This window comes from Chiroxiphia lanceolata, chromosome 9, assembly GCF_009829145.1.
Source record: "Chiroxiphia lanceolata isolate bChiLan1 chromosome 9, bChiLan1.pri, whole genome shotgun sequence".
Lineage (NCBI taxonomy): Eukaryota > Metazoa > Chordata > Aves > Passeriformes > Pipridae > Chiroxiphia > Chiroxiphia lanceolata.
In genome coordinates, this window is record NC_045645.1 from 25797720 (window position 1) to 25812026 (window position 14307).

A 14307-nucleotide genomic window follows, 5' to 3' on the forward strand; every position below is an offset into this window, starting at 1 on the left:
GCCAAGGGGGCTACTAATCTCTCAGGTTTCTTATTTTTTTCTGCTCCTACCTCACTTTTATTGCAGTCAAGTTATTTTCCTCGTTTATTCAAAGGGTATTTAGTTAACCATTACCAGATCCTTGGACTCTAGTCTGACCCTCCGTCATGTCCCCCCACCCTTTCAGTGTCTTTACAGCTCTGAATGCAGAGCTGCTGTACCATCTTGTTTCTCTTATGATCAGGAGTGGATCATTATGCTTCCTGCAGAAGTAAGATATCTTGTAGATAGCTACAGCATTGATTTAGGAAGGGCCTCATGCCTGAGTTGTTTTCCAGCTTTTGTTCTTTGACCACATATTTGTAATAAATGCCAAATAGTGTTTGCCCTGTATGGAAAGCATTGTTAATGAACAGCTTGCTTCTTTCCCTGTAAGCTAAGCTCCCTGGTACAAGTCCTCTATGTTGAGGATGCTGGAATTTCACATAAGAAGCAGGAATGTGCTGTGAACCCTCAGTGCTCTGGGATTTGGGGCCAGCTGTGCGAGATGTTGGCCAGCTCTCTTAGAATCAGAGAAGAGCAGACCACAGGGATTTGGTGTGGACTTCATTTGAATAGGCAGCATGCTCTGAAAATAGATAACCTTTGACTCCAGCTTGGTGTCCTCTCTCGTGAAGAGTGCTGTAGTCACTCCAGGAAAAAAGGTTCTCCCTTCACTTGTCAAGATGCTCTTTCTGTGCTGCCTCTTGTTCCCCATTATCCTGTAGCAAACCTGTGGAGAGAACAGTGAGAGTGGAGCTGCAGGCTGAGCTGCTGAAGTGTTTTTTCAGCTTCACTGGTAAATGTGCCATCATTCTGCTTTGGTGCTGGTAGCCTTTTGTGGCAAAGAACATTACCCAGCAGGAAAGGCTCTGCCTGTAGCAGAATAACCACACTGCAGCAGCATCAGATAGGGCAGGAGCGTCCTGCTTGTCTTTGTGTTCACATAAACCTGGGGACACATTCCCTTCCAGCATTGGTGCTTACAGCTCTTTGGAGCTGTAAATTAGGAAGGTGAGCTAAGCCACCCATCTGTTACTTAATTAACAGGTTGCCAGTGAGATTCCTTACATTCCTCCAAAGTAGAGGGGAAAAGAAGTTTCTCCCGTCTACTACTGCCAATATGGAAACTTTGTGGATGCTGTGCATTGTATGTAGGCACCTAAATTTCGAGGGCATTAATGGTTACTCTTTCCTTTGCCTTGCCATTAGCTTCATCTCACAGGTTTCTGTAGCTTCCTGTCAGAATATATTTAGCCATGAACCTGATTGCAGGCTGTGACCCTGGGTTGCACAGGTGTAAGTGGTAGAAGGATTTTTTATTTTTTTTTCCTGTGAAGGAATTGCCCACAGGTGGTACTTGCCCTAAGGTAGGTGTGGCAGACACCTGCAGAAGGTGATCCATAACATCTGTTTCTCTCCTTGGTTTGTAGAGGCACATAGTTGAAATCACATGCCTAACTTTTGGGTAGGTAGGCAAGATAAATCTTTTCTTTCTTAATAAATGGTCATTTAGCTTTCTCATAAAATGTGTGTTCTATGGATGGTTCAGTAACGAAGAATTTAACATATCAAGTAGAGCCTTGAACATAATGAGCATCTACTTACTGTATAGTGGTTTCAGTTCAGTATGAGAATCACATCAAATGAACCCTATTACAGACCCAATTAAAGGGCAACCACATTAAAGCGAAGAGGAAAATCTGTTTTTCATCAGCTGTGAGAGAACACAAAGCAGATCTGTGTAGCTCTGTGTTATCCTATAGTGTGTTAATCAGATACAAGGTGTGACGGAAGCCAGTGACAAAGGGGACCCTGATAGGGAACAGACACGCTCTGATAATGGGCCAGTTAACGCTTCATAATATTTCAATGGTTCAGTAGTAAACAAAGTTGGAAGTAGAACTTCAAAAAGGATGGCACATTCCTCACAGAGTCAAGCCATACATCTTCTATGACACTTTGGGATTTATGGAAACCGAATGTTAAAAACAGTGATGTCAGGGAGCTCCGAAGAGAATAAAATCAACCTTCAGAATTCCTCCTTTTATGTTTCTGAACTTGCAGTATTTGAGGGGGGGGTGTTGGAGAATAGGCACATTCTGTTCACTTTCTTCTTGTTCTCCCATCTGACACTTTCCCAGTAGCCTAACATTTAAAAGAGCTGGAGGACTCAAAGCTATGACTGTATCTCCATGATGTTTTCTGGCTTCATTTTTGCAGGAATTCCTTAGTAAAGAAGGGGTGCTTCATTGTTTAAAAACCAAAACCCAACCAAAACAAAAATACCCCACACAAGATTAAAAAAAAAAAAAAGAGGCTTTAATAGCTCAAAATATAATTACTGGAAGACTTGCAGTGTTTAAGGGAATTGTTTTGCTCTAAGTGTCTTTAATTTCGTTTCTTTGTGCCTTTTGGCTGTAGTCCTGCATTTACAGCTTTTCTTCCATTCTGATGTTATTCCATAATCATTTACCCAGTTGGTGGTTCTGCACATTTCTATGGAAAATCTACAGACATATTCTTGATCTAGCAGTACTTAAATGAACTTTTTTGTGCTGAGGTTATATAAATTGTTCTAGATTATTGCAAATCATCCTTTTCTGGGATGGCTGCCAGAGTGAAACTCTTGACAAACTGATCGTTGATCTAATTCTGGTGCGGTCACTTCTTTGTAACGTTTGTACCTTGTGTTTCACTGGGAAGGAGCAACCAGAACCAAGTTGCCAAATTACTTGAACAGATAAATTGTGGTTTTTTATGATGTGCACATATGGTCAATTTTACAACTGCTAATTTGCCATTCAATTGCTAATCCCATTTTCCAAAATTTAGATGAATAATTGAGGAAAAATACCTGGGAGTTTTAAGCCTCTTAATGTACAATAAATAGGAAATGTACAGTAGATAGGAATATTCTGCTCTGCTGTCTTCATCTAAAGGAAAAAATCTGTTAGGATCTGGGACATGTTAACTGATTTTTTTAAAAAGGATAGAAGAAGTTGATGTCTGTATCTGACAGACCTTCAGCATGTTCAGCCAGTGGTGTGGAATGGAGCAGTGATGCTGGGCAAGTGGGATTCATTTAGGGTTGGAACTTCGGGAATATTCAAGCATTTTCAATGTGCAGTTGTGGTAAATGTGAATTAGATGATTTAGCTGCTGGCCTTTTGAGAACTTTTAAAGGTAAGCAAGGTAATGTAAAAGGGATTCAGCTTTCCCACAAATTAGTCTAATTTGCTGTTTGTTAAATTTGTTTATTTTCCCCCGCTTCTTTGCAATCATGATTTCTGGGAATAGTTTTTTTTCAGCCTGCAGTATGATTTCTGGCAGTAATAAGAGTTCCTCTAAAGCTTGTAAGTAATTCCCAGCTGCTGGAGGCTGACATAATAGATAGTCCACGGTTTTACTCTGGCAGATGCAGCAAAGGAGATGTTTCCAAGATGCTGGTCAGATGTCATAATTGAAAGTCATGCCCTGTCTTTCTTTTTTTTTTTTTGGTGATTTTATAAATCTCAGTGATGAGTTTTCTTTTTTCCAGGGAAACTCTTGTTTTGCACTATTATATTTCTAAGAGTAGTAGTTTTCCACCAGTCAGAAGGCAGAAAAGGCACAGGGTAGGGAGTGTTACCTGTGTAACACATACGATAGCAGAGAAGAAAAGGTTGGTTGGGTTGAATACGAAATTAATTTAAAAGTTCAAGTTCAGACTACAGGGCTTTCAAAAGCTTAACCTGAGCTAACTAAGCCAGCTTGTTCTGCCTTCTTGGCTTGTTTCTGGCCTCTGGTTATGGACAGATCTCTTTTGGCATGTCTGGCAGGAACAGTTTAAGAAATTACCACTTCCACAACCAAGGCATTGTCACTAATTGTATGTCTTCTTCCTGTATGGGGCTAAAAACAGATTTTTAAAGCCTTGAACTACTCCAGCTAGTCTCCAGGGAAAGTCTGTCTGGATCACGTGTTAACCACCGTGAGAGTTAGGAGATTTCAATTTTTCTCTCCTTTGTAGTTAGGTTAGAAGACAATGGAGTGGGGCCTGTTTCCCGAGGATATTTCTTCCCACAAGCAGAAACGTTTTGGTTAGGAATGTTACTCTTGTTCACAGTATTTTGGTTTAAAGAAGTACTAATTATGGTGCATTATTTGTGAACATTCCCAAATTGATACCATCTGCAGATTTCGTATGTTGATGAGTTTCCTATCGTTAGATGTGCCCTCTCTTCCCAGTAGGATTGAGAAAGTGTCATCCACAGGTCGGTGTTCCCTTGGTTGTAATCACCAGCCCACAGAGTCTGGTCTGTTTAGAAGATCCTTCTCTGAACAGCTGATTGCAGTGACCAAAGGCTATGTCACTTCGTTCTGATGCTCCTTTATATCAAATATCACATCACTTGAGTACAATCAGGCTGTAATCCAGACTGAAATTCCATGCCTACATTTTTTTCCACAGTGACTGGAACCTGTATCCTGTTTTACTCAGCTTTCTGGAGAAGTTCCTCTCAGATTTTAGTTGTGTACCATTTTTGTGGGTGTTCAATATTAAACATAACATTTGACATGAAGTTGAAAATTAAATTTATACTGGAGCTCATAAAATAAAAATTTATTGGTTTTACCACAGGCTTTTTTGTTGTATTTTTTAGTAACTAGTTGTCCTAGTGAGAGCTCATCTAATGAAGATGTGCAGGGTATTTTGCCAGTGTAAGTAATTAATTGCTGAAAACCCCCTGAAGATTGGCAGTAATTGGCTCTTCTTAATTAAACCAAATGAGGAGACTGATGATGGAACTGCTCTGTTCAAAGCAGGAGTTTTTTCTGGATGGTGTAAAATTACAAACTATGGCAGGAAGATTGTTCTGCTGCGGGTACAAACCAGAATAATGCCCAGTGCTCGCAAAAATGCCTTCTTTGCTCAAAGGACACGGAACTGAAGAGAGGATTTAAGTCACCGGGCACTGAACCTACATCTTTTGCTGACATTGAATTCCTCTGCCATTTCCTGTTAAACCAAACAGCTTCATCTGTACCTCATCCTAAAATACCATGTGGTGATTTTTAACAGGAATATGATGAGGAATGGGCTAAAAAAATCCAGACTGAGAAATTCCGATGGCACAACTCTCAGTGGCTGGAGATGGTGGAGAGTCGGCAGATGGATGACAGTGAGCAGTATCTGTACGGTGACGATCCTATCGAGCCCTACATCCATGAAGGGGATATTCTGGAAAGACCTGACCTCTATTACAATGCAGGTAAGGCAGCAGCTATTAGCATTCAGCACTGGGATTGCCTCTTCTGTGTTTGGAGTGGGAGCTTGACCTGGGGCTGACTCAAACCAGGACAGTTCCTTCTGTGTCCCTGGGAGCAGCGCTGATGCCAGCCAGGGATGGGCTTGACCTTGTTAGGGTGTCAGTGATGGATTGAGGACTGTATATCCATGATGTTAAGAAATATGAGTAGACCTGTCTCAGGGAGCTCATGGACCATGATGACTGATTGAGTAAAGGTGGCCCAGCCCTGTTGTTCACACCTATTTCTTGTGGCTTGTTAGCTCTGCAAACACAAACCTTCTCTCATCCCTGTTAAATTCACAGCTGTGGGATTTATGCTGAATTTTGTTCTACCTAATGTTAGTTCTGTAATGGAATTTTATTTCAGGTATTGATGAAAGACTTCAGTTGAGCCACGTCAGACTTGTAGACTCCTTAGCAGATGTCATCATTCTGTGACTTTAATCTGTATGATTTTTGCTCTTGTATCTGTAGGACCTAGGGAAGGGTGTGAATCTCTTCTGTAACTACCTGTTGTTTTGGTATTTTTTTTAGTTCCTTGTATGAAAAACTTCTATTATTTGACAATTTAAAGAAGCTTTAAAAAATACCCAAATTATTGTTAGGAAGATCAGGTTTTTATTTGTGATGAACCCTAATAGTTTTCTAAAGAAAAGAAAAAGCAAAGACATTCTTATCATTTGGCTTAATCCTATTAGTGATGCTCAATGACACAGTTCTGGGCATCTCAAGTGGAATCTGCTCTGTCTCTCTCCTCCTGTGAAGATTTTGTAGTTACTAAGAAAATAGAAATTGCCCCACTGGATTAAGATACTGATTTATCTCGTCCAGTGTTGCCAGCTGTTTCAGAGAGAGGTTTGAAAAACTTTGCAGGGGACAACCATGAAATAATTTGCCCACTGGATAAATGTCTTCATAACTTTTCATAACTAGGAGTTGGCTTATCCTCTTGAACTTGTGGGTTTAGATCCTTTTCAAACTCCTGGATGACTGTGTGTGCATGGATTTTTATTTTTTATTTAATTGCTGGGTTTGAGACTGTGTTTTCCATTTTCCACAGAAGTGTCCAGTCCCTTGCCATGAAGCATGAGTCACAAAGCTCTATGACTGGGATGATTTTGCAGGAAGAGTAATTAGAAAAACAAAACCACTAAACCCGTAATCGTCACTTGTAGTTGCTGCAAGAAAATAATTGTGCAAGATTTCAGTAGCATTTCAAAAATTGTTTTCGAAGTATATCAGAACTTAAGGTTTCTCTTCTACTTTTGATGACATATGTCAGGCATAGCAACTTGCTCTTTAGTGTCTTTTTTTTTTGTACTTTGAATCCTGTAGCTTTATCTTGCTCTATTAGACCCAAGTTTAGCAGTGGGAGCCAGGTGTTGTACCCCCTAAGGGTCTTTTTACATTCAGTCTCCACTGGGCTTCCTAAAGTAAAGATGTGCCAACCTGCCTGTTGTAGTCTCCCCTTTACAAATCTTAATTGCTTATTTCATAGGGACTTTTCTTTTCCCAATAATGAGAGCTAGAAATGGAATGGCACCAGTAACACTGAATTTCCTGGATTTTAATCATTTGTTACAGGCTTAATGTTATTTTTTTTTGTGTTGGAATTGATATTTGACCAGGAAGGAGAGGCAGATTTCCAGTGATATGTTCTGCAGATGTTTGAAAAGTACCTTGTTTTTAAAGGTTGCCCTTTTTTAAAGAGTAGGTGATTATATTCAAAATACAGGTTCACTTCTCGAATTCCAGCAAGTGTCAGTAATGGTGTGCTTCTGAAATCTGCTGGACTTAGACTTTTGAGATGTGGCATCTTGAAAGGGACACTATTCCTGTGAAAAGGCTGCGGGTTATTCTACCAACTGGAGCAGGTATTTTGGTTTCCGAAGGACAGAGCCTTCCTTAGTTAAAAAAACCCAAAAAACTAAATCTTCATACAGTAAGAAATTCAGTACTTGTGTTTCAATTTGATAATTTTAGAAGTGACCTGCACTGATGGCTGACACTCAGTAACAGTCCCACTTCAGCCATAAGTAGTTCTCGAGTTCAGTCATGGTGAGATGAGTTCTGTTTGCAACGAGAGACCGATCGCTCTCCTGTGCAGTAATTTGAACCTACAGGGAAAACGTGGCAGAATCTCTGAAGTTGCCTTCTTGAGCTCAGTGTCTCTCTTGCTCTGAAAGTACATAACCTAATTTATGTTGAAATGTACATAACAACAGATGTCCTTTAACTGTGTAATCACATTATGTGCAGCTGATGCTCTCCATGTGCTTTCGTTTCCTATAAATTCATGTGAGCCATAACTCTGAGTGTTATGGTTTGACTGTTAACACTCTTGATTGAAGACACTTTAAGTAGTGGTAGCTCTAGCCTCAGAGTTAAAACGTAGTGCTTGCTTTATTAATAGAAAGACAGATGTTATTTTGAAGTCTCTCTGCTCTCAAATAAGTTTTAACTGAACCTGACTATTTAAAATGCATAGTCACTTGAATTGATTGGGTTTGATCTGAAGTGCTGCAGGTATAAAAGCCATAATGTTCCTCTCCATTTCTCAGTAAAAAATACAGAACAGGTGGTGAGATAGGCAAACTTGGTATGAGTGTAAATAAAAGCCATTTCAACTGTCCTTTCTCTCATTTGGACACGTTCTATTTGTATGATGCCACAGAGCACCACTGTCTCACTGACCATGCTGAGAGGCAGCAATATCAATCTGTGCCAGATCCCTGGCCTGTCAAGTAATACTCCTTCCCATACTGTATACACATGTATGCAATTAGAACATAGCCATGTACAGCAATCTTATGCTGCTCAAATGTGGTCTGATCATGGCTGGCAGTTTTCATTTGTGATCTGCTGTGTGGTATTCAGTCACTTTCCCATGAGGTATTATCTTCTAAATGAATCTCTGCAGCACCTCATCAAATGTCTGGTAGAAATCTAGATGTGTCAATTCTATTCCTTTTATCACTTGTCACTATATTATCTTCAAAAAAACATCAGGTGAATTCATAAAGCACAGGGAGATTTGTTTGATTGCCAGAGTCGTCATCTCTAAGCCCTTTTGTCTGTAAGTAACTTTCCACTGCTTCCTGCACAGGCAGTTTTAGTAGCTTTGAAACCACAGAGGTTAAGCTAAGTGGCCTGTGACTCCCTGGATCTTATCTCTGTTTCTTTAAAGTGGAATGGCATTTGTAACTTCCTAGTCGTTAGAAATCTCTCTCTTCCCTCTTCTTAAACTATTAGAATATCAGTCTGAATGTACCTGTTTCTGCCCTGTTTTTATGGGGGTGCTTTCTGCTCTCCAGGTCTGGAGTTTCATACAGTAATGGAGACAAACTGATGTAGGGTCTGTTTTAATCAAATAGTTTGGTTTTTATCTGATTAGAGCCTAATACTAATTACCAAGTAAGAACTGTGCCCTTAATATTAACAAGGAATGTGTTTTGTGAATGGGAACAGGAAAGAGTTAAGCTGGACTCTTATTCAGCTGGGGTCAGTTCACTGACTTTACTTCAAAGACACTCTGGATTTACACTGACGTAACAGAAGGAAAATGTTAGCTCCTGATTTTCTTCTTTTCCTCATAAAGCAAGGAGAGACTCAAGCCTTTAAGGAATACTGCTGGCTTTACAAGTGTCTGTGTCTTCATATGCCAGTGTTGTAAAAGAAGCACAAGAAAACTAACTTGTGTTTTGAGAGGATATATGAAAAGCCTGCCCTTTTAAGAAAGAGCTCTGAGACATTAAAAGATGGGCGAGATAAAAGAAATAGGGTGGAAGTTGCTTTCCTGTTTTTCTTAATGAGTTTGAAGGGATACAGTGGTGCAGGGTAGAGTCTGAACTGGTGCTGCTATTTTACTTTTATGCTGGTGGCCCAGATTAATGTTTGGCTCTTTTAATTACTTTTTCTCTGGGCTTACTTTGATGATGGGAAAGACAAGATCTGTCTTGAAATAACTTTTACAGGCTTAAGGAAGAAGGGCTAAGAGAATGTTTCTTTGGTACAGCATTTTTCAGGGCAGTAGGCTGAGCTCCTTGGAGTCCCACCAGGGATTTCTGGTGCTTGAAGCTGCTGGTTTTCTGTATTATTGTTGATTGATGGTCCTCACAGAAATATTGTAAGTTGCTAATGAATTCCTAAGACAAACCAGGACAGGTTGTGTTGCCCACTTGCCCTGAAGTCATGGTCCTTCCCACAGTCACTGTCTCTCCTCTTTTCACAGATGGCCTGATAGCCCCCGATGGCGCAGTGAGTCCGGATGTGTTTGGGGATTACCTCCAGAATGGAGACCTGGTTGGGCAGCACCCCTTCTCTGGCAAGTAAGTTGCTCTTTGTAAAGAATGTGTATCATCCAACAATCACTGTTCAAGTTCTTTATAGGGCTTCATTTGGGGTAGTCAATAATTTTTGCCCCCATAGCAGTAGGAACGGTTTACACTGAAAAAGCAGTTCTACTGTGTTGTCTGGATCACATGTTTATTTTAACATATTAACATTTGTGTTTTAATGCATCATAGCTTTCCAAAAGCTGTAAAATAGAGCAGTAACACTAGAACACACAACTAACTGCCATAACGACCCATTGTGACAATTAGTCAGATGTTCTTCAGATGTTGTTGTTGGGAAATGTCTAAAGAAAGACTTGAGATGCTGATTATCTAGAAGATAATCAGCTTGTGTCCAATATTCTTAAATTTAAAATAAGTTTCTCAGCTGCCAAAACTATTTCTGTAGGTTTAGTTTTTTTTGGTGTTTTTTCCTTAACCTAAGTCTCCTACTGAGGGCACTTGGAAAATTTGCTAGATGAGCAAAAGACATTGCCTTGACTTTTGGGAAATGTTTCTTTGAATTCTCCCCCTGGCCAATGACCTCTCCTTCTCTGAATGTAGGCAAGCTGTTCCAATTTGAATTTCTGAGTAGACTTCTCACACGAGTTCAAAATAGAAAAGACTCATTTCCAAAAATGAAATCTTCATGGATCCTGTAATGTTTAGGAAAAGCCTTTTATAGAGCATGAATTATGTGCATTCATTAGCAGCAAATATTTCAAACACTTGTTAGTCAAGGTACAGAATTCACTTTTAACAGGATGCTCTCTGGACACACCCAGCCCTGTGGCTGAAATTGTTCCTTTCCAAAGGAAGAATGTCATTTTCACCATTAACAATGTTAGTCACTCTTTGTAAAATGTAAGTAATTTACAGTATGTACAGCTGAAGCAAAAGAGATTTTTCTCCTTACTTTGGTTTCTTGTAATTGTTCAAGGGCAATGGACAGTTACTCTTGTTGGTTTATTCTACCTGTGATGTACCAGAAAGCTGAACATTGAGCAAGGGTGGAATGGTAACATTTTTAAGGACAAATTAAAATAAATAACATGCTCAGGAAAAAAAGCAGGACTTGAGATGAATCCTCTAGAAAAAAGTAAGTATTTCTATTCAGTAAGCATAAAGTTGAGACTAGTGTGCAACCCTTTGCTTGGAGCCTGTGTTTGGAAAGGGGATGCTGCTGGCACTCACTGATTCCAAATACACAACCCTTCATTTCAGAGCATGCAGGTGACAGAGGAACTGAGGGAAGTGTGAGCTCTTTCAGTTTCAGTATGTGACTTAACCATTTTCAACTTCAGAATAGATACATAAACCAGGAGGTGACAGATTCTTTATAACCAGAACACTGTAGGGTACATGCTCCCAGGAGTCTTCATGCCCCTCTGGAGGTGTGGAGCTTGCAGACTCCTTTGTTTCCAGCAAATAGATAAAACCCCAGTCAAGATACTCTTGTTTTGCCTGAAAGCTTTCAGCTGGGGCAAAAAAAAAATCTTGAGTGTCCTTTGTTAAAAGTTAAGGTACATCACAGCCTCAAATTCCAGTCCCTTATCAGGGAGCTACGTTAGCAAGCTGCTCTTTAATTGGATTGTGTTCCAACTAAAATAAGTAACAAAATGCATCTGGTGTGTATATCCAATTAAGTTGTTTGTAGAATTTTCTTGTGTGTTTTGAGGCATTTCAGAGGCTCACCTCCAGGAAACAGAAAGACTGCAGTTTGGCTCCCAGCAAACTTAGTAATTGCCCATTGATGGTTGCCTCTGGAAATACTCAGATTTCTCACTAGAATTCTGTTTTCTAGGAAGGCTTCTTTCAATGTGATTGCTCCGTGGATTTATCTGCAGTCCAGACACACAGTCTAATTGGAAACAGTGTGGACTGCTGCAAATGTTCTGTCCTATTTGTAGCGAAGCAGGAGTGAATTGTTTGATGGAATAGATACTGGCAGCTGAACGGCGAATCCTCGTTTTCAGATGTGTGTCATTATCTTTCTGAACTGCTTGGCGCCAGAAGCCAGGATTTCCTGATGCTTAGACCTAATGTAAAATGCATTAGTGCTCCAAGGCATGAGCCATGGAATTGCCAGTCCCATGAGTTTGGAGAGTAAGACCCTCCCTTTTCCCAAATTTGAACTGGTGTTGGAAGGTAAAACCATACGTGCTGGAGAGCCTAATTAAAAATAATAGCAGCAAGTCAAGGCGCTTTTTATGTGTTATATAGTGTACATTTCAGCCATACCAAAACATAATTCTAGGGTATTTTTATGCTTACAGTTTAAAGCTAACAAGAACCTTATGTCAGGGATTTATTTTAACCAGTTCCAGCTTTTAATAAATCAAGATTTTTGTTATAAAAATGGTTCATTTTTCTATTATTAATATTTGAATATATTTTCAAAACTTGTCAAGAAAACTGAGGTACAATTTTCATAGACAATTAGCAAGTCAGTTAACAGTTATGTGTTTGAGAGTTCAAAGAGAGATGGCCTAATAATGAGTAGATACAACTTTTCTTCTTTTCATTTGTTATAATTTTTTTATTTGTTATACATTTATTTGTTGTGCCTGTGTCTTCTGGTCTTTGCCTTTTATATTAGGCTTTTTAATTCTGTAACAGAAACAGTTGTTTGGTAAGTTCTGGAGTCTCTTTGTCATGTAAGACCATCCTGTGAATTTTGAGGTAGGTAACAACCATGAGCTGACTTCTTGCTACTCAGCCTTGAATAATCTTATCCTTTCTTCTCCTTTCTGCATTCCTATGAGGAAGAACGAGGATATGTTACCTCTTTAATTTCTCTGAGGCTATTTCCTGTCCTTGCAATGTGCTCAGACTGGATCAGGACTTCCCCTTGCCTCCAAAACTGCTGAACAAGTCAGCCAGAAAGTCCCACCTTTTTAATGCTGAGAAGCTGAGTTTAGTGTTGAGCTGGTGCCCCCAGTGCATTACCAGGGCTTAAGTGTGTGTGTTCTGATCGCTGACTCCACTTTTTGGAGCCAAAGAAATGGTTCTATGAGAAGAGGTTGTCAAGGACCACAACCAAACTCCAGTTGTCCTGAAGATTTTTCAGTGTAAGTGATAAGTTTGGTAACACTGTGCAAGGAGCTCAGCCCACCCCACCTGCCATCCATCATATTGTTATTGTGCACCAAGCAGCCAGTGACAACCACGGGCTTCCTTGGCTGGGGGTGCTGGTTCTGGCACAGGTCCAGGGCAGCCTCTGCCATTGCAATTCCACCAGGGTACATCTGGGAAAATTCGGGGGAATTGGAGCAGCGGTTCTATCCAAAGGTGCAATTGCTGAAGTGGTTGACTCTCCTGTAATCCAGTAGGGATATCACAACTATCCCCTGTGGAGTCCCTGTTCCAGGAGACACTGGACCTATATACCTAGACCTGCTGCACAGTCTTAGGCAGATAGGGAAGGGCTTTGTTAAAGCTGAGTAAAACAGGAATTTAAAAAAGTTAAACTGTGTATAGGCATCTGCACTCACTGGGTACCACACTGGGGCTGTTCTCCCTCCTAATTTCTAAAGAGGGAAACATGAAGTAACAGTAGAACATCTGTTGATCTGGGGAATTAGGTGGAGTACCTTAGAAGCTGTTTTTCAAAGACACTGCCTTCCCTTCACAGGATTTCTTGGACTTTCCTTTGAAACCTGGAGTAGTTACTCTCAGGAGTTGGGAATGCCACCTCGCAGGATCAATTCCTGCACTGTGAAGTACAGAACAACTTTGAAGGGAATTGTAAAAATATCTAGCCCTGAATTAATTTTGTAGATTTGCTTGCATGCTTGCTTCTCTGGATATGTCCACATCCTGATAACTGTTGTTTCTGTTACTTGTCATCATGAAAGAGAAGCAGCACATAAGTGAAGACCTGGAAAATTGCCATTTTTTTAATACTGCAGCCCTAATTTTAGCAACCCAAGGCACTGTCAGAAATAGAAATGCTTTGTTTCTGATAGTTTAGCTTGTGTGTTTTATGAAGAACTTTAGTTTACAGCTCTTATTTCTGAGCTATATTCTTACTGGAGTTGTGCTGTTATGTATGATGCCTATAAATAGAATTATTTCAGGATCTAACATACACAGAAGCGGTGATAAAATCCATAAACAGCGTCTCTTGTTTTCCTCAAAGGTTTGGAGCAGAATGCAAACAGATCGTAAGGTATGTTTTCCATTCAGCAGAAAATACGTGGCTGAGGAGGTTGTTTTGACAGCTTGTATCCAGGTTTTTTTCATTGGCTAGGAAAAGACTTTTGTGATTAGATTACCAGCTTTGAATCATCTTACTGTCTCTCAGAAGCAGATGGGCATTAGGCATATATTTGAAATTTTCATCTGTTATTAAAATCTGAATTCAAGGCTCCTGGTTCTGATAACTCTTAATACTGAGTGAAAGTTTTATGATTGTGGCAAACAAAAAATCCCTCACCTTTGGCTGATGTGATGACAGCTTAGTGTCTGAGCTGCAGGGGATAAAGACCAGCTGAAAGAAGTCTTCAAGAATCCACGGTCATTTATCAAATTTTAATCACCTTCTGGAGACTAATTACTCTCTTAAGACACAAACGTAATAGTGATGGCTAAATATCTTATAATAGAGATAGCCACAGTATTTTTCTTGCCCTTTGGGGAAGAGACCACTTTTTAACCTT

General features: G+C 39.9%; 1 protein-coding gene across 5 annotated transcripts in view; it reads left to right on the forward strand.

The window, feature by feature from the left end:
- The window catches only part of KIFAP3 (kinesin associated protein 3), a 66221-nt gene that overhangs the window by 37506 nt on the left and 14408 nt on the right, over positions 1-14307 (forward strand). For 3 of the 5 annotated variants that reach the window (XM_032696326.1, XM_032696325.1, XM_032696327.1), the window contains exons 18-19: positions 5084-5273; positions 9544-9640. In XM_032696326.1, coding sequence (XP_032552217.1) covers positions 5084-5273; positions 9544-9640 — 287 coding nt within the window. Of the gene's footprint in view, positions 1-5083; positions 5274-9543; positions 9641-10586; positions 10746-14307 lie in introns of all 5 variants that reach the window. The other 2 variants (XR_004358521.1, XR_004358520.1) reach the window with 1 other exon arrangement.